At 45.5% G+C, this 25,918-nt stretch overlaps 1 protein-coding gene and 1 non-coding gene across 2 annotated transcripts in view; one reads left to right on the top strand and one right to left on the bottom strand.

Moving 5' to 3' along the window:
* Dock1 (dedicator of cytokinesis 1) overlaps positions 1–25,918 on the top strand; it is a 508,897-nt gene that overhangs the window by 465,925 nt on the left and 17,054 nt on the right. The window contains exons 39-47 of the mRNA XM_028772526.1: positions 2,067–2,156; positions 2,938–3,042; positions 7,126–7,267; positions 7,391–7,469; positions 9,394–9,478; positions 12,760–12,846; positions 14,434–14,610; positions 15,481–15,564; positions 20,552–20,689. Coding sequence (XP_028628359.1) covers positions 2,067–2,156; positions 2,938–3,042; positions 7,126–7,267; positions 7,391–7,469; positions 9,394–9,478; positions 12,760–12,846; positions 14,434–14,610; positions 15,481–15,564; positions 20,552–20,689 — 987 coding nt within the window. The remainder of the gene's footprint in view (positions 1–2,066; positions 2,157–2,937; positions 3,043–7,125; positions 7,268–7,390; positions 7,470–9,393; positions 9,479–12,759; positions 12,847–14,433; positions 14,611–15,480; positions 15,565–20,551; positions 20,690–25,918) is intronic.
* On the bottom strand, positions 640–768 carry LOC114625293. Its single transcript, XR_003712050.1, has one exon. It is a non-coding gene; the product is annotated as a small nucleolar RNA SNORA17 (small nucleolar RNA).

The following is a 25,918-nucleotide window of genomic DNA, read 5'->3' as shown; positions in this document are numbered from 1 at the left end:
GAGTGAGTGTGCAGCTGGTGAGGGGTAGGGTCCTTTCTCCTCCTCTCATGGCCCTGGGGCCTGGTTTCCCGCCTGCCACAGATGGTGAGGGTCAAGGGGGAGGAGGATATCTCTTCTTCCTCCATGCCACATGAGAGGGCCAGCTTTCCCATGATGCCTAGGTGAGGGGCATGGGACTATTTCTACACAGCCCTCAGACATCAACGTGTCCCTAGGTGGCAACTTAGACTATGGACATCTGCCTGGCCTTTGGTATTGGATACCTACATGGCCACAAACTCAGATATGGACCCCACCTTCCATTCCTCCCCCACTTACTTGTTCATCTTAGTGGTGCCTGGGGTCTCTGAGTACCTGGCGTTGTCTCTGAAGTAGCCTCAGGATTGCTCTGCTCTGCTCATGCATTATGGTGCCAGGCAGGGGTCATCCCAGGGAGGTTCCCTGTCTGGGCCTGTGGTGCCAGTCTGGCGGTCACCTTAGGCTTGCCCCTTGTCCAGTCTACCCAAGTGGCCCCTTGTGAGGGTCATCTGTCTCAGGCTTATTCCCAGGTGAGGCTCTTCTAGTCTCTAGCATTCTCCCTATCCTAGGAACCCATCTGGGCCTGTCTGGTACCAAACTAGTGATAATCTCAGGCTCCCTTTTTTCAGGCTACTAACCATTCAGATATTCACAGGTAAGAGCACTTAGCATAGAGGTAACCTCTCCCCCCTCTGCTACTACTGACTCACACGTGACGGCAGCCGTACCTGTAACGCCCCCAGGGGCAGGAGTCCTCGTCTTTTTCTAGCTGCTAGGAAGCAGGAGTGAGTAGCTCCCATGAAGGTTAGTGCTGTGATCTCCTGAAAATGTAGAAATATAGAGATATGAGGCTCGGATTACAGTTTGTTAAGAAGTATCTGAACTTTAGTTTCCTGTCAACCTCCAGTTCTGTGTACTGAGCCTTGAGGAACAGGTAGATATGTCCTCAGGTTTTATATGAGTGACACTCTTGGAGGAATGCAGTCTGGGGAGAGAAAACAAGCATCTTCCAGTTTTAATACATTAAAGAAAGTTCTGGGTCACTAAAGCCCAAAGAAGGAGAGTGGGCAGCAACTGGGATCTTAGAGGAGCTTCTACCGCCAAATGTCTCATGCTTCTCAGGCATCTTTCCCGGGGGGAGCCAGGCCTAGCATCAAATTACTATATTCAAAAGTTTATCCATATTAAAAAAATGCTGCTGCTGCTGATGATGATGATGGTGATGGTGATGATGATGATGGTGGTAATGATAGCTGGAGAAATGCTCATCCATTAAGAGTATGTCCTGTTCTTGTAGGGTCCCAAGTTTGGCTCCCAGCACCCACACTGGACACCTTACAACAGCCTATAACTCCATTGCCTTTCAACTGAGAGGACATTGGCACTTACATGCATGCATATGTGTGTGTGTGTGTGTGTGTGTGTGTGTGTACACAAAATAAATAAGTAAAATAAAATAAGTAAACGTTTATCCATGTTTTTAAAAGTAAGCTACTTGGAGAAGCATCTTCAAACTGTTTGCCATAGGAAAATCCCCTTTTCAAATACTGGCAGGATTTGCATCTGCAAAAAGCAAGCATTCTGAAGCTTTGAGTTGGTGTTTCTGGCAGTGTGCGCTCTGGAACCCGATGGCTATGCAGTGGGAACATTTGGGAAGTAGCCACAGAGTAGATGGTTCCTGGCTATGCACCTTCACCCTGTGGTGTCTCTTCCCTGGCTCCAAGGCTACCCTGACAGATGGTCTTTGGCGGCCATCACTGGCAGCAGGAGAGTGAGGACAAGTGATGCTGGACCAGCAGACTACCATGCTGGGGGAAGAGGTGCTATGACAGATGAGCCTCAGGTTGAGCAGTTTAGTCAAGACTGCAGGTCCTGAGCCAAGAGCTGGAACCTCTAGAAAATGCTTGTACATTTCCTGCATGATTCCCAAGTGTGTCCATTAATCTCCTGCATTTCTGGATGTTTCATTGTAAATAATGATTTTCCTGTTTGGCTTGATGCATGACTCATGCTTGGATCTCTCTCTCTCTTCTCTCTGTCACTCACAGATGTGGGAGGAGGCCATCGCCCTGGGCAAGGAACTTGCAGAGCAATACGAAACGGAGATGTTTGATTATGAGCAGCTGAGTGAATTGCTGGTCAGTCCTTGCTTCGGTCTGAGTTTGGGTTTGGATGTCTTAGATTCAGTTTTCATGTTGAGATCTGCCTCAAATGTTCCCTTGCCTTTGACCTGTCCCCCCTGTACTGTCTTAAGAAATGGATGTTCTTTATCTGCTGGTTGATTCCAGCCTATGAAAATTCACTTTTTATTCTCAAGTAGGCCAAGAAGTTAAACCTTGCATTAGTAATGCATAAGAGGTGCTTATGTCCTAAGTACAGGGGTCTTGGCAGTTGGTTTAAAGCGCTCACCCTTGCCACAAGAGGAGACAGACAGTTGGTGGCCAGAACCTTAAGTGCCGTGACATTGTCTACATTTTTAGTTGCTGCCTTCTCAGCCATGCCATAATGTGTGTGTGTGTGTGTGTGTGTGTGTGTGTGTGTGTGCGTGCAAGCACGCGCACACACAGGCACATACACACACACACACAGTAGGCCACATTTATGACAGAGTGTTTACCTATAATTTAGAGCAGAATAATTCTGTCCTTCAAATTCTCCCAGTGTCTGTTCTATGTCCTTTTTTTAAAAAGCACTAAAAGCACATGGAAATCATTTCCCTGGATTATTGAAAATACTCTCGAAAGACAACTAGCGACCATGCGTGGCTTGTTTAGGTTACCTTGCTGAACAGCATGAAAAATAATGTCAAAATTGAGATTCAGCCAGATATAGGCCTTAGGCCCCCAAGAAGAATCCAGAAGGGTGAGTGCTCCAATGCTCTGTGGGAGCCTAAAATGAGTTTTTGGGTTTTTGTTCCAGAAAAAACAGGCACAATTTTATGAGAACATTGTCAAGGTGATAAGACCCAAGCCAGACTATTTTGCTGTTGGCTACTATGGGCAAGGATTTCCTTCATTCCTTCGGGTAAGTTCGATTCTTCTTGCTCTGAGCCAGTGTCACTCATTCAGCAGAGAGACCCCTTCTGGTCTTAGCGCTTTACACAGCAAAGTCAGATGTTGACTCTGAGGTGTCTGAGAGGGCCCAAAACTATCTAATTACATGAGGACTCTGTTTATGTATAGAGATTTTTGTGTGATTTTTTTTTCCTGAAAGAACTCTTCTCAGAAATTTGTATGTGTGTTTAATTGTGTCAAAATATGTATAGCAAGCTGGAGAGATGGCTCAGTAGGCAGAGCAGTTGCCATCAGTGTTTGGACCTGAGTTCAGATCCCCAGAACCTATATAAAGCCAGACTCAATGGCACATATCCACAAAGCCAGCCCTCCTATCAAAAGATAGGATGTGGAGCGAGGAGACCCTCTGGAAGCTCATAGGCCAGCTAGTCTGTGTGTATAGCAGTAAACAGCAAAGGAACCCTGCCTCAAACAAAAAGTGACCTCTCACGGCTCCTCTGTGGTAGGCATGTACGTTTTAAAAACCTCTGGTGTCTTTATGAGTGCCCCACATGTATGTGTCTCAAGGAATAGAGAAAATCAGCCATGGGCTTGACACACTCGTACTCGTGGGGTGTTAGAGTCTGGGCCTCAGGCACAGAGTCCCCTGTGACACAAGGGCCACCAACCATGGAAATAGTATCTAGCTCCAACAGTAAGGCAGCAGGCCAACTGAGCATGAGATGGAATGCCCCCGGGAGACACACTGCAGTGCAGCCGGAAGCACTGGCTACTGCAATACAGTCGGAAGCACTGGCTACTGAAGTACAGTCAGAAGCACTGGCTACTACAGGCTCCAGGGACCGTCCTGGGCCACTTCCACCGTCAAAGGACAAAATATAAGCTGAGACTAAGGAGTTTAAAGTGCTTGATTAACATTGAGCTGACTTTCCTGACACACCTGAATAACTCTGTGGGGCTGAAGCAATATATCCATTACGCTTCACAGATCGCCTGGCAGGGGTCAGTCTGACAATGACATTACCAGTTACCAAAAAGTGGGCGGAATGTTTATCAACTCCAAGCTGCCGAGAGAGCAGACGCCGAGCTATCTGCCTGTCCCCTTGGCACCGTTTCTCTCCATAAATCGAGCTCATTGCTTTTTTTTTTTTTTGCATTCTTATTAATATTTATCATTCTCACAAGGAATAAATATCTCTGGCTCTATGTACATTTCCCCCGTTTTCATGTTTGGAAGGACTACTGCAGAATGCAAAGTAATGGACATTTTTGGAAAATATTATTAGTGTTTTTCGTCTATAACTCTAGTGTTTTTCTATTAAAGCCTTTATGTGTTTTTATGATTGTGCCTTCTTCGAGGGTAAAGCTTAATAAATGCATGCTACTTTCTGAGGAGTCTGCTCTCTAGTAAATCTTACTGCATTCCTGAAATGCTTGGCTTCGGAGAGCCTCACAGGAGGCCCAGACTCCGTATTTATATCTCTAATTAAGACTACATATTACTTTGCTTTCTGCTTGACATTTTTCTTCCAGAAAAAATAGGGCATTTTTTTTCTTCCATAATGATGTTTCAAGCCATACCTAAGTGCAAAGCAGGGGAGAAAAATCTAATCCTTAAACCGTTACTTCCTTAATAATTTGTTAAACTACAGAATAAATTGGGACTTGAAAAGGGATTATTCAGATCGGTTTGGATTGTTATAACAAAACACCTTAGACTGAGTAATTTATAAACAACAATAATGTATTGCTCGTAGATCTGGAGGCTGGGAAATCCAGGGCAAAGGACTAGTAGATTCTGTGTCTGATGAGGCCCTATAGAGTACAAGAAAGTTTCTGGAGACCTTAGCAGAGCCAGTCCTTTCCCAACACGTTCAATTAGCCAGCAGCCATTACACTGGTGACTGTATTTCAGTGTTTAAAGGGTAGAAGAGTGGCAGGGTCCTTCAAGCCACAGTAAGGGAAGGTGTCGCCCCTTATCTCTGTGAAAACATGCTGATTACATATGTTTTTACTTATGGCTGAGTCAACACAGATCTAAGAATGTGTAGAAAAATGCTGTTACCTCTGTCCCTCTCTTGCTCCTCTCACTCTGTCTTCCTCTCACTGCCACCGACCTGTATCTGTTCATGGACAGCTACTGATAAGGAGGGGCTTCACCTAGCATCACTAGCTGATACAGTCAAGTCTCCTAATAGATAGCAGAAGCACAGAAAAGAACTAGGTAGTTAGAGAGGTGGCAGCCTTCAAATGACAGCAGGTGTGTCATGCTGTAGCCACTGACACCTGTTTGTAACTGAGCTGACATGCAGAACTCTCTGGTCCTTGAAGAGATCTGTTCTATGTCTCAGGACTCCTCCTTCCAGATGTATGTGGCATGACTGATCAAACCCACAGAGAGGGTAAGGAGGGTGAAAGGGGAATGGCCCTTTACTTATGCACATACCAGAGCTATCTGGTCTGTCCTGAGCTAACAGCCTCCAGTGAAATCTAGGTTGGAGGACGTCACTTGAAAATGACAAAAGCCTAAAAGCTGCATACACCTTATCATTGTTGAGTAAGGATCATACAGAGCTCATCCTGCCAGAAGGAAGTCCTACCATTCACTCATTTCCAGGCTTCAGAGAGGCCAGGAGCTTAGGGTCTTCCTGTTTGTCTGAGGTCCCCTTTCTTCCATCTCTGCTGACCTCACTGTGATACCCATGGACTAAATCAGGCTCTGAGGAACTCCCCTTAGTCCCATGCAGTTATATTCTTTTTGGCAGAGAAATGATGACTTAATTATGGCTACAAGGGGGAGGCAGCTGCTACTGGCTGCTAGGTTCTCATGCCAACTCTCTCCTGTGTCTAGGTAGACAATTAACACAGGACCCAATTCACATGAGAGAAACTTAAAAACTAATTAATTTTATACACATAAACACATACACACACACACACACACACACACACGTGGATCTTTCACAAGAAAATACATTCTAACTATATGACCAGAGTTGATGCTTTTTTTTTGACAAACAGCACAATGAATTAACAAAATAAAAGACAAACAGCCAATAAGATAGAAACTTCTGAGGATGTTACTGAGATGGGTGGTTATCCAGGTTACAGTGGAGTATGAAAGGCTCCCCAAGGAAGAATCCCATTACTTCCTTGAAAAATGAAAGTAGAGGCTAATAGGTGTGTTGGCACATGGCTTTAATCTCAGCATTTGGGAGGCAGAGGCAAGAGGTCAGCCTGGGCTACACAGTGAGTTCCAGGACAGACAGAGCTATATAATAGAGACTCTCTCTCTCTCTCTCTCTCTCTCTCTATCTATCTATCTATCTATCTATCTATCTCTATCTCTCTTTCTTTCTTTCTCTCTTTCTCTCTTTCTCTCTCTCGCTCTCAAAACAAAAACAAAAAAACCAAGAACAAAAACAGGAGAAGGAGGCTGAGCAACCCCTATAGTGGACACAGTTCTGTGGGGAAATTTGGCTTTAAGTAATTATATTCCAGTCACTGTATTCTTAACTCCTCCGAATTCACCTGAGAAGAAAAACAAGTATCATTGTCCACACACACTGGCTACTTAACCCTTTATGAACATGTGTGGGACTCCTGTGCCTTGCTTGGTTACTTATTACACTTATTTATATAAAACTAGAACTTATTGTGCACTTGTGTGCATGCGTGCGTGTGTTCGTGTGCCATGGTGTACATATGGATGTCAGAGGACAACTTGTGGGAGTCACTTCTTCTTACACCATGTGGGTCTCAGGGATTGAACTCAGCTTCTCAGGCTTGGCTTACAAGTACCTTTACCTGCTAAGGCATCTTTCTGGCCACCTTTACAGGTTTGTAATGGGGTCCTTCTTGCTAAGAATAAAGCTCACTGTGAATGTTCAGCCATATGAATTTTGGTACTCTTGACTAGAGAGTATAGTTTCTAGTTATTCTTAAATGCAGTGGCTTAAAAAGAAAAAAAATTGTTTAAAACAAACATCAAACAAACAAAACCATCAAACACGTTTGAAGACAAGCAATCTGTATGTAAGCTTCTCTCGGTCCTCCACCTGTGGGGTTAGTTAACAAAGGTCACTGTCTCCAGGGAAAAGTGTTCATTTACCGAGGAAAAGAATATGAGCGACGGGAAGATTTTGAAGCTCGGCTATTAACTCAGTTTCCAAATGCTGAGAAAATGAAGACGACGTCTCCACCCGGCGATGACATTAAGACTTCTCCTGGCCAGTGTATCCTTTAAGGCAACAGGAGGGCCATACATGGTAACATGGGTGCACTGGTGCATGCAGGGAGCAGGGCTTCTCTTGGTTGTCCTGTATGCTGCCATCTGGTCCTTAACCCTCTTTCCTCAGACATCCAGTGCTTCACAGTGAAGCCCAAGCTAGATTTGCCTCCCAAATTTCACCGGCCGGTGTCTGAACAGATTGTAAGGTAACCACGCTAATTTTTTTTTTTTAACCAATAAGACGTAGCAAGATGCTGATGGGTCTCTTGCTAATAAGTCTACCTTTTGAAGTGTAGACTTTAACCTTTGAAAAACATGCTAGATGTTTCTTCTACCCTCTCCCAAGAACAAGGAAAGCTAATGATTTCTGGTACCCACAAAAGGGTAAGAACGTTATTAGAGGGGTGCTCGGGATTCCTTTCCCCGGGTCTGCAAAGATGAAGCGCAGAAGGAAATAGGCCTTGGTCTCCTTAGAGACCACACATTCAGGGTAGAATACCCAACAGTGTTCAAACCCAACCCAGCCCCTATCCTGTGGAGGTGCAGACTCATTGCCTTTTATGATATAGAAGCAGATTGGTGTATTTGCTCCTCATTAAGGTACAAAGCAAAAACCTTTTGCACTGGGGTTAGAGGGATCATTCCATTGGTAAAGCACTTACTTTGCAAGCATTCGGACCTCAGTTTTATCTCCAATACCCATATTAAAAACAAATAGAAACCACCAGGTACGGTGCTTTATGCTTTAACCCAGCAATGGCAAAGTGGAAAGCAAAGACTGGGGAATCCCTGTAAACTCACTGGTCAGCAAGCAGAGCTACTCAGTAAAGCTCCAGGATATTGAGAGACCCTGTCTCAAACAGAAAGTGGAAGGTGCCTGAAAGACCATGCCAAGAGTTGTCCTCTGACCTCTCCATGCACCCCCTGCCCCCAACAAATGAACACACAGACAGGGTCATGCAGTGAGTGGCATTTAAACTGCACATATCCCAGCGATACTGAGCTCACACACCGGTGCTAAGCTGCAACGGATCCTGAGGGGGCGCTGTAGAGTCAGCTCCCTGAAGACTCTTTGTTGTGGTGAATCATCCCTTTGATCTCTGTGCTCTTGGGAACTGCAGCCTCTTTGAGGCGGGCTCCTCCTGTGGTCTGTTTGTTCCACATCCTGGAGTTCCGTGGACCCTTTAGCCTTTCATCACTGTTGCCTTGAAAGTAATGGAAACAAACTAGGGCTGCCTTTCTGTCGGAGTGTGTTCACAGAAAGGCAGCAGTAGGCAAAGAGAGAATCCCAGAGCCCCTCACATGGCTTTGTGCACATCCTCTTCTGGGGAGAGAATTAAGTCACACATGCACCCTTCACAAGCACAGGCCACCCTCTACCCACTAAGGAAGACAGACAATGGGCTGTTTATGGCCCTGCATGCAGATCTATCTGCTAAAGGTACATCTCAAAAATCTGAAACTAAAGTGCATGACACCCTTCTTTTTAAAAATATACACATTGTCAATTTTCTAGATAAGTTAACTGGGGCAGAGTAAGTGGATCATTGTATGTTCAAGGCCAGCCTTGTCCATATAACAAAGTACAAGCCATCCAGGACTGCATAATGAAACTCTATCTCAAAAAAACCCTACACACACACACACACACACACACACACACACACACACACACATATATGAATAAATGTGTGTGTATTTGATGTGTGTATGTAGTTTTATTATTTGTTATGGATTACATATATAACTAAATTATATATATTTATATCACTAAAACCACATATGATTGTTTTTTAAAAGCAGTGCGTAGATCTCTGAAATCCACAGGCACTTTTTCTCTATTTCTCTTCACCTTGCGAAGCCTGTGCCCAATCCACCTTACTCAGCATCTCTTCTCCCCTGAGGGCTGGCAGAGACAGAGAGGAGGCAAAAGTCTCCGGTCAGTTTTTCTACCTGCAGCATGTCCTTCCAGAAGCTGCTGAAGGAGGAGCCAAGGCTGTGGCTTCAGATCAAAGTTGGGGATACTTCCTGAGATGTAGTACTGTATTCTGAACAGGAACCCCTCCCCCAATCTACCAGCAAGTCAGCTGCTTTTAGGTTAAAAGTCTAACGATTTGTCTGTCTCTACAGTTTTTACAGGGTGAATGAGGTGCAGCGATTTGAATATTCACGGCCCATCCGGAAAGGGGAGAAAAACCCAGACAATGAATTTGCGGTAATTAAAACACATCTACAACCACAGTAACAACACCCCCAAGTCCCCACCTATTCTTCCAACCATAGAAGAGCCAGGAGAACACACCACCACAGGCCACCATGGACAGTGACAAACGTCTCTGTGCATTGCTTGCAGACATCCTAAGCATTACATTTCAGACTGAGTAAAGCTAGTAGCATCTCACAGAGCTTATCATCGAGATAGCTGAGACATGAAATAATGGGACCAATGGCATTAGGGCATTGGGTATTTCCTTCTAATGAATGTAAAATAATAATAATTAATCTTATCCCCATCTCCACTTGAAATGAATGAGACTCAAACTAGGATTTATTTATTAGACTCTGTGCAATTATGAGAGGATAACCCTTAATCTAATCCTCTAACACTAGTCTCAGTGCTCAGAACTCCAGAGGCTAATTTGGCCTTGGTGACAATGGCAGTCATGTGAGGCCAGCACCAAGCCTTCCTGTAACTCATCACACTGCAGCAGGATTCTCACTGCCATTCTAGACTGGGTGATCCTCTTTGGGGCCACACCATGCACCTCCAACCTGAATCCAATGTCATCTCCCTGGTCATGACAACCAACCAGAGCTCTAGACATTGCCAGGCATTTTTGCAGCCACTACATTGGCCCTGGAAATAGTAATACACACACACACACACACACACACACAGAGAGAGAGAGAGAGAGAGAGAGAGAGAGAGAGAGAGAGAGAGAGAGAGAGAGAGAGAGAGAGAGAGAGAGAACTGGGGAGATGGCTTGCCATACAAGCATGGAGACCTGAATTCCATCTCCAGAACCATGTCAATAGACCTTGGGGTGACAGAGTAAGGTAGATCTCTGGAGCTCACTGGCTAACCACTCTAGCTTACTAGGCAAACCCCAGGTCCCAATAAAAAGACCCTGGGTATTACAAAACAAAGTGTAAAATACCAAAGAAACCTCTCTCAAAGAATCTGTACAAATGAATTGATTTAATGGCACCCATTTCAAAAGATACCAGACAAACCCATAGTTTGAGATGGTAAGAGCTCTTACTGGAACTGCCCCCTGCAGAATCCATATTCCAAGGAGACTTTAGCCCCTGAGTAACAGCAAAGACAAGCCCTGCTAACATGGCCTCATTTGTCATTGAGAGGCCTTTGGGATATAGGAGACCAAAGGTGAATTAACACCCACAACTAACCCAAAGCATAGTTTGAAGCCTGCTGTCAGGGTTGCTTTGGGTAGAAGGACTTTTACCCTCCCTTCCTAGAAATCCTTAGAGGAAAAAAACCTGAGTTTCCTTAACACCTCCTGGGAGTCACCTTAGTGACCCAGAGACCAGTGTCCTTGTATGATGACAGGACTTTGGAGTGAGTTGACTCATTGTTTCAAGACAAAGGTTGTGTTCCTTGGCCAGTACCAATCTCCCAGGCCTTTGATGGCTGGTCCTTAAAGTGTTAACTAGGGTCAGAGCCTAGGCACAGACAACCTGGACATTCACACTAAGAGTAAATCAACAGTTTTCTGAGTATTTTTCTCACAATAATAAGTCATGTTATCCTGCAATGTCAGGGACCCAGGGATTTATTGACTTTCCCCCATTACCCACGCCTCATCTTGCTGTATGTATATCCTTATACTGTAAGGAATGGACACATGGAGGCCAAGCAAATTGCTGAAGGGTGCTCAGCCAGCCGGCAGAGGAGCTAAGAATAACCGAGACACCTGACATTTTGAGCTGTGCTAAGCCTCAGAGCTTGTGCTGCTTCTAGATGGCCCCAAAATCCTCCGCTGGCCCCATTTGGGTCCTCACATAGATGGATCATTCAGAAGCTACAGGATTTAGCCCTTCATAACCTGACAAAGGTTCAGACTTCCAGAAAAGAGCAAAGTGGTTTTCTTTAGTGAGAAGCTTGATCCTGGCCCCTTCTATAGGGCTTCTGACCCAAAGGGCAAGGCTAGGAAAACTTCACCATGAAGCCAAGAGCTGTGCTCAGCATCTGTAAGCCTGGCAGGGGCTGAAACTTCAGGAGGAGCCAGTCAAGGTAGGGGCCTGAGTAAGGAACTGGGTATCAATATAGGATATTCACAAGGGTATGGCCTGGAACAGGCAGTGGACAGGCTCTGAAAGGCTGCTTTTCTCTAGTAAGTCCTCAGGAACACAGGCAGAAAAACCTGACCTAGGAAACAAAGATCTGCCTATGACCATGAAGCTCCTGTGGTCCCTTTACTTTGCCCAGGTGTCTCAGATGTTCTAAAGGCCAGGCTAGCTTTCTGTAATTGTCATCGCATGACTAGGTATGTCTGCGAAGGTGGCAGTCTGGAGAGTTATTTGCCTGTCTGCTAGAGCTGAGGGACCAACCATTAAAGAGCCAGACAGAATTAGTCCCATTGGTTTGAAAGCATTTCCTGCAGTACATGAGGTGCACTATTGAAAAGGCTGCAGTTTTAGAAATGGCTTTTGTTTAGATATACATAGAGCTGAGGTCGTACCTTGATGGTAAAATGCTTACCCAGAATGCAGGAAGACCTAGGTCTGAACCCCAGCTCTGCTCAAGCTAAGTGGATATTGTAGTGCACACCTGTAATCCCAGCACTAAAGATCACAAGTCCAAGTTCATCCTCAACTAACCACCAAGTTTGAGCCAGGAGAGACTACATGAGACCTGTATCTAAACAAACAAACAAAGTATACATGGAGAAAAGGCATGACACTGGGTGAGAAGCCTTGAACAAAGGCCACTAAAGTGTTTAGGTCCTCCTCAGTGCATTGTGGATATGCCTCTCTTCTGTTTCCATACTATGTGCCCATAGAATATAAACATAATTGTCTTGTTTAAAGTAGCGATTTTATTGAATCACAAATGGTCAGTTTCAGGAAACCTTGTCCTTGATGCATTTGTGCCTCTGAGTTTCTTCTGAACCCTAGGTAAGGCTAGTGTAAAATGTACTTGGACCTCTTCCCCGAACACACTCATTTAAGAGGGAACCCCTCTCATTCCGAGGTATTTATGCAACCCCTGATCACTCACTACATTTCCTTGCCAAACAGCAGAGAGGCATGCTTGATAGGTAAGAAATAGGGCACTTTGATGACCTACTGTAGCTGTCAAGTAGAACATGGCTCTTGAGGTTCCCTCAGCACACACCTGTGCTTTGTGAGCACAGGCTGACCTTGTCCTGCTAAAGGACCCACATTATGGGCTCACACAAATACCCAGCAGAACAGAGCCCCTTCCTACTGGCATCCCCCTCCTGACATGTATTGCCTGGGCTCTTCTTACAGAATATGTGGATCGAGAGAACCATCTACACTACAGCCTATAAACTGCCGGGGATTTTAAGGTGGTTTGAAGTCAAATCTGTCTTCATGGTAAGGATGTACCATAGGAGATACCTGTCTCCCCTCTCCTAATGCATTTGACACCTCTCCCCCCTTTATTCTCAAGAGTTTTGTGATCCTATGGCCTCATACATGCTACAGACCCTTCAGTGCCTGTCAGCAGTCTGTGTGTACCTCAGAGCATCAGTATCTCCCCGTCTCCCCCAGCATCTTCTTTCCAACACTGTGTGGCCACCCTCAGGGCTAGCTAACAGGAAACCCATTCCTTCTGACACATTAGCAGTCTCTGCCCTAGCTGTGCTGCTCCGCTCCGTGAACTTTGCACCAAGCCTCTTTCTGGCACTCTTGTTGTCGCGCGCATAACAAATAACAAGTAGAATTTACTCATTTCAAGTGAGAATGTATTTGTCCTGGGATTTATTTTTAAAGACACAATTCCCATTGTATTAACCAAACTTTGCCTTGCTATGGAAACAAGGGTTATTTTGTTGTTTGGTTTTGTTTATGAATGGGTATTTTGCCATCATGTACATATCCTATGTACACCATGTGTATGCAGTACCTGCTAAAAGAGAGAGTGTTGTGTGTTGGGAGTTACAGATGGTCACCACAGGGATGCCCGGACTCAAACCCAAGTCTTCTCGAAGAGCAGCCAGTTTTCTTAACCACTAAGCCATCTCTAACACTATGGAACAGTTTTATTTACATGAAACTCACATTTGCGGGGAGCTATAAGATGACGTCTCTAACGAAACACAGAGCTCCACCATAGGTTTATTGCCAAGACTGAAACATCAGATCCATGACAATTGCCCACACAAAACAATCCACTGAAAGGATAAGGGTGTGGTAGCCCAGTTGGCAGAATGCTTGTCTTGTGTGCATGTTGGCTTCTATTTCCAACATAAACTGGGCGTGGCAGTGTACACCTGTAATCCTAGCACACAGGAGGACCCCAAGCCCCAGTGTTCCCTTCATCTGTATGCTGAATCTGAAGCCAGCCTGGGCTACATGATATTCTGTCTCAAGAAAAAAAAATTAATTAAAATATGCTTTTGTTCATGTGCCTTCACTGGGCTGGATCCCACATCAGATGATGGCTCCTGCCATTCAATTAACAGTGAGTCCCCGAAACACCTGGTGATTTGGCTTAAGAACTTGGCTGAGCTTGCCCAGTTGGCTCTTCCCTTCTGGATGTCCACTGATCGTTTTTGCCTATGTCATTGAGAACTCTGGGCCTGTCTATGAACACATGTCACCACTCCACCAGACTTCTCCACTCCACAGCAGCCAAGATGGAGTGCCCCCGAGTCCTTTACTCCCAGAGTCTTCAGGATCTGAGACCTCCATTCTGTGCCCCAAAGCAACCAAGGTAGATAGAAGGCAATCATGCCATTAGACCATGAGACCATTTATGGTGGCCAGGCTAAGATCTGGTGTAAAGCCTCCAAATCTGCATTAACATGCACAAAATGACTGAAATTTCATAACCCCAAATACCTGTATTTTTACATAAACCATATGTTAGAAGGCAAGTGTACAGGAGGGCAGGGAGGCTGCCTCACCTGGGCACACTACAGTAGCTGGGTGATTCCCACCATGTTCTCTTTCTTGCAGGTAGAGATCAGTCCACTGGAGAACGCCATTGAGACGATGCAGCTGACCAATGACAGGATCAGCAGCATGGTCCAGCAGCACCTGGATGACCCGGGCCTGCCTATCAACCCTCTGTCCATGCTCCTAAATGGCATTGTGGATCCTGCTGTCATGGGTGGCTTTGCCAATTATGAGAAGGCATGTGACACACCTGGGACAGCCTGAGCATTCACAAACTCTATTCCTGGAACCCAGAAGTTATCCTGGAGAGTCACCCTCACTTTCCAGAACTCTGGGGTCATTGAAGGTCTAAATATTCCATTATGGAGAGAAGCAAGAGTCCAGATATTTGCCATAGAGAGATGACATGGGTGCAGTTGAGGGTCTCTGGCCTTCCTTAATAGTAGCTCAGTGGGGATGGGTAGAAATTGAAGATCATGTGGTACAGGCTAAACCAGTTCTATTCACCATAGCTTACTGCCTATTTTTGAAAATGCTGGGGCTTCATACATTTATTTATGTCTTGTCTGGGACAGTTTTCCTAACGTAGCAATAATATTTTGAGCCACTAGGCCTGTGTGGTCCACAAAACCAAAATCATGTGTCTGTTGGCCCTACACAAAAGAAGCTTGTTGACACAGATCTAAACTTGAGACCAAAAGGGCTCTCCTGGTGAGCTGCCAATGATCATGGAAGAAAAGTTAGTACCTTCCCATTGTTTGTGTCTTCCAAACAAATCTTTATCTGGCTGGAATCAATAAAACAGAAGAATATCAGCTACAAAGGTGAACTTCCAGACACTGGTACAGCTGAGAGGGCCATAGCCAATGCTGCTCAATAGGGCTAAGCAGTCTATGTCCACTGTGGCCTTTCTGGATTCCTGGCTGTCAGTGTGCTCCACGTATTGTACTTGACCTTAAGCTCTGGGGAGAGTCCAACCATGGGCCTTCAAGGAGTGCCATGGGAGGGCTGTGGGACTTGTTGTGCATGGTTCTCTTCCCAAGGCTCCTATACACAGTGACATGATAGGCAATCACATGTGCTAAAAGGCTCTCCCTGTCTCCACAGGCTTTCTTCACAGACCGATACCTGCAGGAGCATCCTGAGGCCCATGGGCAGATTGAGAAGCTCAAGGACCTGATAGCCTGGCAGGTTTGTATGTCTGGGAAAGGAAGATGGGTATCCTGGGCCCCTCCACATACATTCCTACCAGCATAGTGGCTTCTGGGTCAACTTACTCACAAGGATAAAGTCACTTAAACACCCTCAAAACTCTGTATTGCAAATGAACAAGATGTGTTGGGAAACCTTTGTCTGGCTGGAATTAATAGAAGAATATCAGATTTTGAGGTGGACTCAGAGCTGCAAAAGCTCATGCCTCAGCCTCTATGGTCGTTGAGAGAGAAAGACCCACGAGGTAACTGCAGCCTGCCCGCCCCTTCCACTGTGGGAGGAGGGGGCAGCTCACAAGGATGAGTGTTTTTGTTTGTGTTTGCGCAGATGTGGTTCTGAATGTTAAATTGCTTCCATTCTTGCTTCTAGACTGAGCCCTTCTTGGCTGTCTTCTTCATGAGTAGGAAGCTGCAGAGGGCCCCTTGTATTCTTCTGGTGTCTATGCTTCCCAGAACCCCTGGGCTGGGTGTTCTATACTTACACCATCTATAATTGTTCTGCCACTGTAGCAACTTGCTACAGGTTTCCTCACACAGGCAGCAAGGATGTGCTGGCCCCATGATATTTATCAGGTGTAACCCTATTAGCCAGACTGCAGAAGGCAGGGAGTGGGCCATCCTGTGCTAGAGTTAGGAGAGTGCCCAATCTGTAGGAGGTGGAAAGCTAGCTAACTTGTGTTAGGGTTAAGCAGGTGTCCAGGCTGCATGCATGGCTAAGCCTGGACCTAGGGTCTTGAGTGGGCCTAAGAATATCTAGGCTCAGCAGAACTACTCCTGCTATGAAACCTTTCCTACATTCTGTACAGACTCCTAAAAGAGTCTCTTGCTTGTGACATTTCTGTCCTCAGCACATTGGCCACTGAAACCACTTAGGGTATGTGGCTGAGTTACAGCTTACAGCTAAGCTGGAAGTCTTCTAAATTTGCATCTAGATAACTAGATCCTCCCAGCTCTGGCACCCACATGCACATGTGCACACACACATGTGCGTGCACACACACACATGTGCAGAAATGCACCCTAGTTCTAATTGTTCCCCCTGAGTCCCATCTTCCCTCAGCTTCCAGCATTTGCCTTTCTGCTTTCTGTCTGCCTGAATCTAATGACTCTAAAAAACTCTCATGAGTAGAACTGTATATGATTGGTTCTTTGGTGTGTCTTATTTCACTCAGCACAGTGACTTCACGGTTCATCCATGGTGTAGCTTTTGTTAGAATATCTTTTTGTGAGGCCAAACAACATTCTGCTGTGTGGCTATGCCACCATTTATCCATGTATCTGTCTGTGAGCATTTGGGTTGTGTCTACCTTGAGGCTGGTCTAACAATGAAATGAACTCAAGTTCACAAATGCCTGTACTTGCTTCCTGTACTCTGCTTATGCTGAAGGCTGAATCTTCTGTATTGTATAAAATTCTAGGTATGAGGTTTTCAGCTGTTATCAAACTTATCTCCAGTGACTTGAATCATCTTATACACCAAACAACTAGAATCCAAGGTTCCAGTGTCTGAGTCTTCACCAAGACTTGTTGTTATTTGGGTTTTCTTTTTTCAGATCATGGCTATTTTCATGCATGTGCAGCTTTATCATATTTATATTTTAAGAAAATTACATGAAAAAAATTCTTGTCACAAATCTCGTGAAATCTGATTCCTCTGCAATTGTTTTGTGACATAAGATTCCTCTGAATGAAAAGAGACAGACACTATTGGGCAATATGGTTTCTTCACACAGAATGTAAGTCACATCCCCAGTCTCCCTGTGACTTATATTTTTAAAAAAAAGAAAAGGAAAAAGAAAAAGTGGGAAAGAGTTTAAATTTTGGATGATTCCATTTGAGTCCCTAGGAATGAAGGGGGCATAGAACTCAAAATACCCCAGAATGCTATAACACAAAAACTAGTTTGGTCTGCAGAAGTTCTATTGATTTTTCCCCCCTGTAAGCTTTTACAGCAAATTGGATTTTACGAGTTTCAAGTCATACAGAGGAAAATAATTTGTTCCCCAGAGAGAGACTTTATGCCAGCACCATGTCATCACCCCTAATAACTATATTAAAAGATGAATTTTAAAACAGCTCATGGGAAAGTTGAAAGAAAGTCTGTTTTCTAGCAACTTCATTAAATCAAAGAGCAAAGGGAAAAAATACATATTCAGAACATTACCTGTGATTTTGCTCTCATTTGCAAGTGTTTTGATAGCTACGTATCAGTAATTGAGTTGTATGTTCATTAAAAAAGTGAGAACTTTACAGTTAGCCTTGTTCTCGTTTTGCTCCTTAGTTTGTTTAGTTTGGGTTTTTCCAGAAATTCTATCCAGGGTTTCTCTTGGAAGGAGTCCCAGGGCTTGCTGGCTGAGTTGCATCACAGCTTTATAGCCATAGACAAGTATGTCTCCAGTACCTATAGTTCCTGTGAGATTGGCTGGTGGGCCCAGCCTGCTCCTTAGCTCAGCTTCATGATTCTGAACAGTGATGGCCTGGGCTTCAACAGCCGGAAGGATGGGCATGATGCAGGCTGCCTGGAGCCTGCAGACTTTGATACCCAGTCAGAGGTACTTCCTCAAAGGCTCAGGTCTGTCTTCCCTCAAACACACCTGCAGAGTGTCCAAAGATGAGCCCATGCCTTCTCCTATTAAGCTACTATGCTCCGTACTTATTTTCTTTGAAATATACAGAGATGAGAGAGCAACCTCACTCATCATCCCCAGCTGACAACAGGCACTGTCCTTTCTGCAGGGCCTGGTGCCCTCTGAGCAATGAACAAAGCTGTCAGGTGTTCCCTGCTGCTGGCAAGGCTTGGACAACTGTACAGGGCACACATAGCGTGATCCCGAAGGTTTACATAGAACACCTGGAGGTGTGGCTGGGAAAGCCTCCTCTTTCTTCCAGAGTCTGGGGCTCTTTAGAAATAACAGGTTCCAAAATGTATCCAGAGTGACTCAAGCTGTGGGACACAGTTTCCGAGTCCTGTGACAATTGTGGCAGTACTGAATGGGGCTAGGAATCTGCCTGCCAACGATATTTTGAACATATGGAACAAAAAAGGCCTCCAAAGACCGTTTCAGGCCCTAGGTCTACGGTCTTTCTTTGTATATTAAGCATCTCATACATTGGACTGAGCTCCACAGAATTGCATTTTATTTCCTTCTATTTAGAACCACAGCCACAGCTCAGATCCAAATAGACATAAAAGCAGAGGCCAAATCCTATTCTGTGAGAAGGCTTTATCTGCTCAGTGTCAGGGACGACTGAGAGTGAGTGGCAAATTCTCTCACCTTATACGACTCACCTGGCAAAGCCCAGGTTCCAGCAGTCCCAGTGCAAACAAGGCCCTCAGCTCTCACTCTCATCCATCAAGTAGCCTCTTTAGTACAAAAAATAACTTTATCACTCCCAACCCTCACCGCCACCACAAACCCCAGAATGATTGGATCACATTTTGCACATTTGAAACAGTCATTCTAAATCAGAACGGCTCTTAGCATCAAGAATCACTGTGGTGTCACCTAGAAAAAAGCCTTCCTACACATGCTTGCCTTCCCTCCTTGACAGACAGCACGTTTGCCATGCCACACAAAGATGTCCCAGCAGACCCTTGTCATCTCCCCTCCAACCCCCCTTCCCCCAGTCAGAACTCAGGAAGCAAAAGACTATCAGTGAACATTTCTTAAGCTGGTCTTGAGTGCAAGGTAACGAGCCCTGGGGAAGCTGCCATCTGCGTGAGGAATTCATGGGAAATATGAAAACACCTTGTCTGTTTTGAAAAAGCTCACCTGCACACAGGTCTTCTGTGATAACTGGACAGAAATGGATAACAAGTGGCGTGTGCCTTGAGTTTCGGCCCAACTGTCAGCAAAAGTAACTTTTGTGTCTGTGCCTCCTGAGCAGGCTGGGTACTTTGAATATGGGGGTGTTTGTGTGCCCCTCCTTTCCTGGAGTACAAGAGAAGAAGCAGCTGTGTGCTATAAATGGAAGCAGATACAGCTCATGAGTGGATTCATCTTGCTAAGATTCCTTGAGTTTGTTCACATGAAATTCAATTGTGTACTTATTATTCCTCTCCCTAATAAATATGCTGGTTCAGATTGGTATTCTATCTTATTAGGAAAATATGTTTTTAATCAGTATTTTTATTTAATTATAAATTATTAAGAGGAAGCCTCTTAGCTTGATTGCATTGAAGACTGACTAACTTCCAGTCTGAGTCCTAGGGGAGAAGCAGAGGCCAGGGACAGGAGGGAGCCCACACCCATGGCCACCCCCTAGCCGAGATTGCTCCAGGGGTCTCTGCTACTGAGAAAATGAAAATGTCTCATGTGACGGTTTTAAAGGTCAGCATCACTTCTACTGTTGGAAGTGGAGTGTTGGCATGGATATCTTGTGACAGCAGTGTCGTCAGAGAAGTGATTATTTTTGGTTGTAAGGGAGAATATATTTAGTTTTCCTTTCCACATAAGGATATCCATCAGGACTATAGATGGCCTATAGCAGGATTGTTATGTTTGGGGGTAGGCTACTCAATTGCCTATAAATACAATATATCCTCAGCTGATAAATGAGCCATGGCATGACCTTTTGCTACGAGAACAAGGTACATGTGAATGCATTCAAAGAGCAACTGTCCCCAAAATCCATTGAGAAACACTAGTATTAAAGTCTGCTCTGGGACTGATTGAGTAACAAGACACCTCCCACCCCCACCAGGTAACAGAATACATTACACGTGTGGTGTTCCGCTTTGGATATGATCCCCTCAAGCCCCAAGCAATTCTTTTTTAAACATTTCCGTCTCTGGGGCTGGGGTGTGAGGGGGGGTGGCCTGTCTGCCGATGAGTTTAATCAGTCACTCTGATTTGGGAACAAAAGCAGGTGAACCAGCTTGCCGTTGCTGCCTCCTGCTGTGTACTGCTCCATCTAGACCTGTTCCCCTCCCGAATCAGGACCTACCGTCACCCTGTGTTTTTCAGATTCCATTTCTGGCTGAAGGGATCAGGATTCACGGAGACAAAGTCACGGAGGCCCTGAGGCCATTCCATGAGCGCATGGAAGCCTGCTTCAAGCAGCTGAAGGAAAAAGTGGAAAAGCAATATGGCGTCAGGACTATGGTAAGTGGGCAGGTCCACAGAAGAGCGTCCAATTGGAGCGTAGGGGCTGAGGCCTCTGTGTTGCCTGCAAGGAAATGGGATTTTAGGGGCCCCAGCCTCCTTTTCAAGCTCACTTTATGAGATTTGTTAATTTCTGAGCAGTGTGCTGTGTCGATTGATTACAGTCTGAGGGTCTTGATAGGGATAGTTAAAGAATTAAAAGGTATGGGAGGATCTAGACTTTGACGAGTAGCAGTGGAGAAATCTTGGAACACCTCAAACAGGAGCAACAGAATCAGCAGTTGAAGAAAGGCCCTCATCGTTGGTGAGGAACCACACCTTCAGCAGACACACAGAGAAAGACCCTCTGTGAAGCAGACAGGGAACTCGAATCCAGAAACCTAGTTTCTTTTCAAGAACTGAAGTTTTTTAGGTCTCTGAAGAGTCTTCTGTCTCTAATTTAGAGTTGGTCGATTTAAAGAAAGGATAGGATGGCTGAATGGTCCACAACTCTTGTGTTCTGATTAGGCCTTGAACTTGCTGAGTCAGCCTATGGGGGGCAGGGTTCTATGGGGGGGGGGCTACTGCTGGTGGTAGAGAAAGTTGGCAAATTCTCTGTTTTAAACTACCAGGCTTTTGTCTCAGGTCAAGTGAGTAAGGAATAAGCCAGTCTTAGAAGTTTTCCACCTTTATTACCTAGTCATGGCCCTTCTTCCTGTTGGTCAACCTACCAGGGAATCGGGCTAACTCCTAGACACTCAAGGTCATGGAGAAATTTCACAGAGGTCCTTAGGACTCAGCTGGGTTACAGAGCTCATGCCCTGAGACATGCCATACACAGAGTTGTGTAATGCTCAGGCAGTAGCGCTCATGGTATCCCAAAGAGAGATGGAGTCATGCCTAGCTTGATGTTGAAACCTAAGAACTATAAGCAGTGGGCTCAGGGAGATGGTGGCTTTATTAGTAGCAAGTTTTCCTTCGAAGCATGAGGACCAAAATTCAATTCCCACAATGTCATGTAAAATAAAATAAAACCAGGCATGATGGCATATACATGTAATCCCAACGCTTCGTAGGCAGAGATATGCAGATCCCTGGAACTCACTGGCCAGCCAGTACTGCTTATTTGGAGAGTTCTAGGCAAGGTGAGAGATCCTGTCTCATATTTTTCTTGGGTAGACAGCACCCAAGAAAAATATACCTGAGCTTGTTTTTGTTTTTTGGGGGTTTTTTTTGTTTTGTTTTGTTTTTTTGTTTTTGAGACAGGGTTTCTCTGTGTAGCCCTGGCTGTCCTGGAACTCACTCTGTAGACCAGGCTGGCCTCGAACTCAGAAATCCGCCTGCCTCTGCCTCCCAAGTGCTGGGATTAAAGGCGTGCGCCACCACCATCTATACCTGAGCTTTTCTTTTGACTTCCACATGCATGTTCACCCACCAGCATACACATACACGCACATACACAACACACACACACACATACACCATGGTCAGGAAGGGAAAAGAGATGGGTTACTGATGATCTAAACTGTTGATAAATAAAAGCTTGGCCATTGAAGGAGGTAGAAAGGGTAGAAATGACCCAGGCTGGGAGGCAAACAGGGATTTGAGAGGCAGGCCAGAGGCCAGTGCAGACAAAGGCAACTTAACAGAAGAGCACCAAAGGCTGAAGTTGGAAAGGCAAGCAGCCTTCAAGAGCCAGAAGCACCACTCAGGGGCAGTAGGCTGTGCTCACAACATGGGGCTGAATGACTCTGGTGATGAGTTACTGAAAAATTCCTAGACTGGGGCTGGGGTCAGAACCGTGACAGATGGGCACCTGTAGTTCTTAGTAATGCAAAGAGCAATACAGATGTACTCTTATAGACAAGCCCCCACTGAGCATACCCATGGCAGTGCCAGCATCTCCAATCCCATCGGTCAGTGCTTTGTCACAGACCCAGAAGTACATGAGCCTGTCAGGAGGAAAAGATCCTGGACTGTGGTCTGTAAACCCAGCAGATAAGAGCCTGAGACTGACAGCCCAGTGGGAGCCCCTGCAGGTAAACAGGGAAGGATACAGGGTGCCTCCACTAATGTTCTGCAAGTCAGAATCCTGGAATAGCCCTATTGAGAGCTTGGAGCCTGCAGCTTGTCATCATCAGGGTTGAGTGGCAAAAAGTTTGTGGGTGTGTCGGAAGGCAGCTCTTTCGAAGTTTCATGCTGCTTTGAAGTTTGCTAAGAATTAAGTTCTTGTGCAGGCTCCAAGTTTTTAACTACGTTCAATGCTTCCTATTTTATCAACCACTTATTGAGTCTTCTACAATTAAAGAAACCTATTGATCTTGCCTGTCAGTTTTTACATCCTTCCTCTGCTATGAAATATCACTAAGAAGCCTTGCTATAGGGTACAGGTCAAACTAGAAAGTGAAAGCAGGAAGGTGGCAGTGGTGTGTGGGGTTGAGGTGGGGGGACACGGGGAATGGGTAAAGATGAAGGGTACCTTTTCGGACATGTTTTCCTTGTACCTTGGTACCTATCATTAGCTAAAGGCTAGCAATTTCTGTATCACTATTTCTATATGTCATGCTTCTCTTGGTGGGGGCAACTAGACATCCCACCCAGTGGGGTTTTCAGAGCACTATCTGGGGACAGAATTCAGGAAGCATTTGTACCCATGGGTACTGTGATGCAGGAAGCAACCTTTATGAGTCCTACTCCATCCTTGGGCCCAGAATGAGGCTCTGCAGCCATCCTTTCTAGGTAGGCGGTGGTTCAGACTCTGCAGCTTGTCATTCTGTGAGGGATGTGGTCATAAAGGCAGGCTGGAAGGCACCTGTCTTGTCTTACCTACTTTGGAAACCTACAAGCATCTCAGAATACTTTGAAAAGCAATATCATATCATCCTCTTTCCAAAGGGATAGGTTTTAAAATAATAATAATAAAAAAAAAAACCACAGAAAGGACATAAACCATTTTGTCAATGTTTCTAAGCCAGCCTAAGCTCCAGAAAGGCAAGCGCTAGACACCCCCTGACTATATAATACAAGGGCCTCTCCAGCTGGCTCCTCTGTGCCATCTATTTTGTCGATTCTGGAGATGCAAGGAGACACTGGTTCCCAGATGATCAGTAAGCAGACTCCTAGAGACTCCCACAATGGAAACGCCAACCACTGGCCTCTGCCTTTGTTTCCCACAGCATGCGAGGGCATCTGCTTTCTCCTCCACACATATAAAACCTTTTCATCTGTTTCCTGTCCCTCCTGTCCTCTTCCTAAAGTCGGATAAGGGCCAGAGAGCCTTGCTTGGCTCTGCTCTTTACTCCCCTCCTCACTTGAACCAAACCACCATTCAGACCATGTGCTGGTTGAAGCTCCAAGCCTGTCTCTCCAGGTGGCCCCTACTAGATCTTTGTGGGGTGTCCTCCATCCCACAGCCCAGTACTTCAGTACTACACCCATCAGCTGCAGCATCCAGTCATCTATCTCCCCTACTGGCTTTGATGGCATCTCCAGCCCAGTGCTGGGCCTCTTTACCTGGAGGGAGACTCAGACCAGGCTGATGCACTGCTTCTCATGGCTTCAAACCTGGCTGCCTTCAGGGCAACAGAATACCTGAGTCTCCAGTCCACAGCTGGAGAACAAAATACCTCTCTCCCTTCCACATGAACTCACCTCCATCTAGTCACCTGACCATGACTCATTGTGTAGTCAACATTCATGGTCATGGTTGAAAAGCAGACTTCAGCCAGGAAGAAAAGATGCAAAATTTGTTGCTACAGGGCAGGGCCTGAGAGTCATTCTACCTACAAAGACCAAAATAAATTTTCTGTCCAGATACCACGGCAACGAGACAAGGACAAAGGAAGCTGCTACTAGCCTTGTACCAAGCCTTGTAGCCCTCATATTCAGTCATTGTTAATCCTCGCAAAGGACCCACAGTGGGGAGATGGCTCTCTGCATGTCTTAAAAGAAGCTCACACTGGTTCCTTGTTTTACACATGATCACACAGTTGGTGCATGAAACATAGATCTAGCACATTCTAACACTCTCCTCCTAATCTTTTTGGCCGTATGGCTGGAACAGGCAGACAGCAAGACGCTCCTGTTAGTGTGGCCTTGAGCTACCTGCGTGAGATTCTGTTTGGTTCAGATGGAACAAATCAAAGTCCTCTTAGTTCTAGATTTCTCAGCCTCTACTCAGTAAAGAAGTAAGACTAATGGTTCAGAAGAGCCCAGAGCTCTGGGCTGTGAGTCCCTGTAAATACAAATCTCCAACATGACTCCTGTCTCCTGTTGCAAGGATCCTTCCCATGACCTCCTCCTTCTCTCGTACATCCCAGTGCATGTGCACATTTGTTATGTGCCAGCCCTTGCTGCTTGACAGTAGGTGGATGGCCCTCTTGAAATCTGAGGGTGACTTGGTCTGACCTTTGTACCCTATGACCCTCAGTGGTCTCCTTCTGTACATGAGCACCCATGTCTCCTGAGAAGGTCACTGCATCGCAGACATAGCTACCCACAAACTGGATATTCTCAGGAATGGGCCACAGAGTGCCAGGACAACCCTGCCCACATACCAAATAGGTCAAGTTTCTTCCCAGTCCTTGGATTGGCATTGTCTCCTTGGCATCTCCTTCCCCTGCCTAAGTGGTGGTGAAACACAAGGCAACATTCCCCCAAGTTACAGAAGTCAGAAGAGCCTGACAGTTTCTTGCCCTATGCCCAATGGATAGTGATAAAGTCAAGCTTGAAATACTTGCAGTAGAGTCAGGAAGACAGTCTCTCCCCAGCTAGTTAAGTTGTTTGGAGATGTAATCACCTTCCCCAAATGACCCTCCACCTCTAGCCCTGTAGAAGAATGGCCAAAGACGGTGTGCATCTAAGAAGGCCAAAGATATGACCAGGTCTCATTTAAAGCATAAAATGAGTTAAAGGCTGAGGATCCTTTGGCCTCAGAGATACCAGAGAATAACTGGCATCTCAGGTGGGTAGGATGAGGCTTGGGTGGTGATGAGCATGTCAGAATGGACCTAGGCAGGACTCTAGCCTGAGTCAATAGGAATAACAAGGATAAACAGCCACATCCCTGGGACTAGCCCAAGGCAGAGGGGAGACCTTACAAATCAAGGTGTCATATTCTGCATACCAGCAGTACTTCATAAAGGATGGGAAGAGTGTGTGGTGTAGATACCAAGTCTCCAGGTGTCCTGTAGAAAACATTTCTGCACATGGGGAGAATCTACTCATCACCCTACCCCTTATGACTTCCTC

The sequence above is a fragment of the Grammomys surdaster genome, unplaced genomic scaffold (assembly GCF_004785775.1).
Source record: "Grammomys surdaster isolate TR1022 unplaced genomic scaffold, NIH_TR_1.0 214, whole genome shotgun sequence".
In the NCBI taxonomy this organism is placed as follows: Eukaryota; Metazoa; Chordata; class Mammalia; order Rodentia; family Muridae; genus Grammomys; species Grammomys surdaster.
Note: the sequence above shows the minus strand (reverse complement) of the source record. Positions and strands in the feature narration are given on the sequence as shown.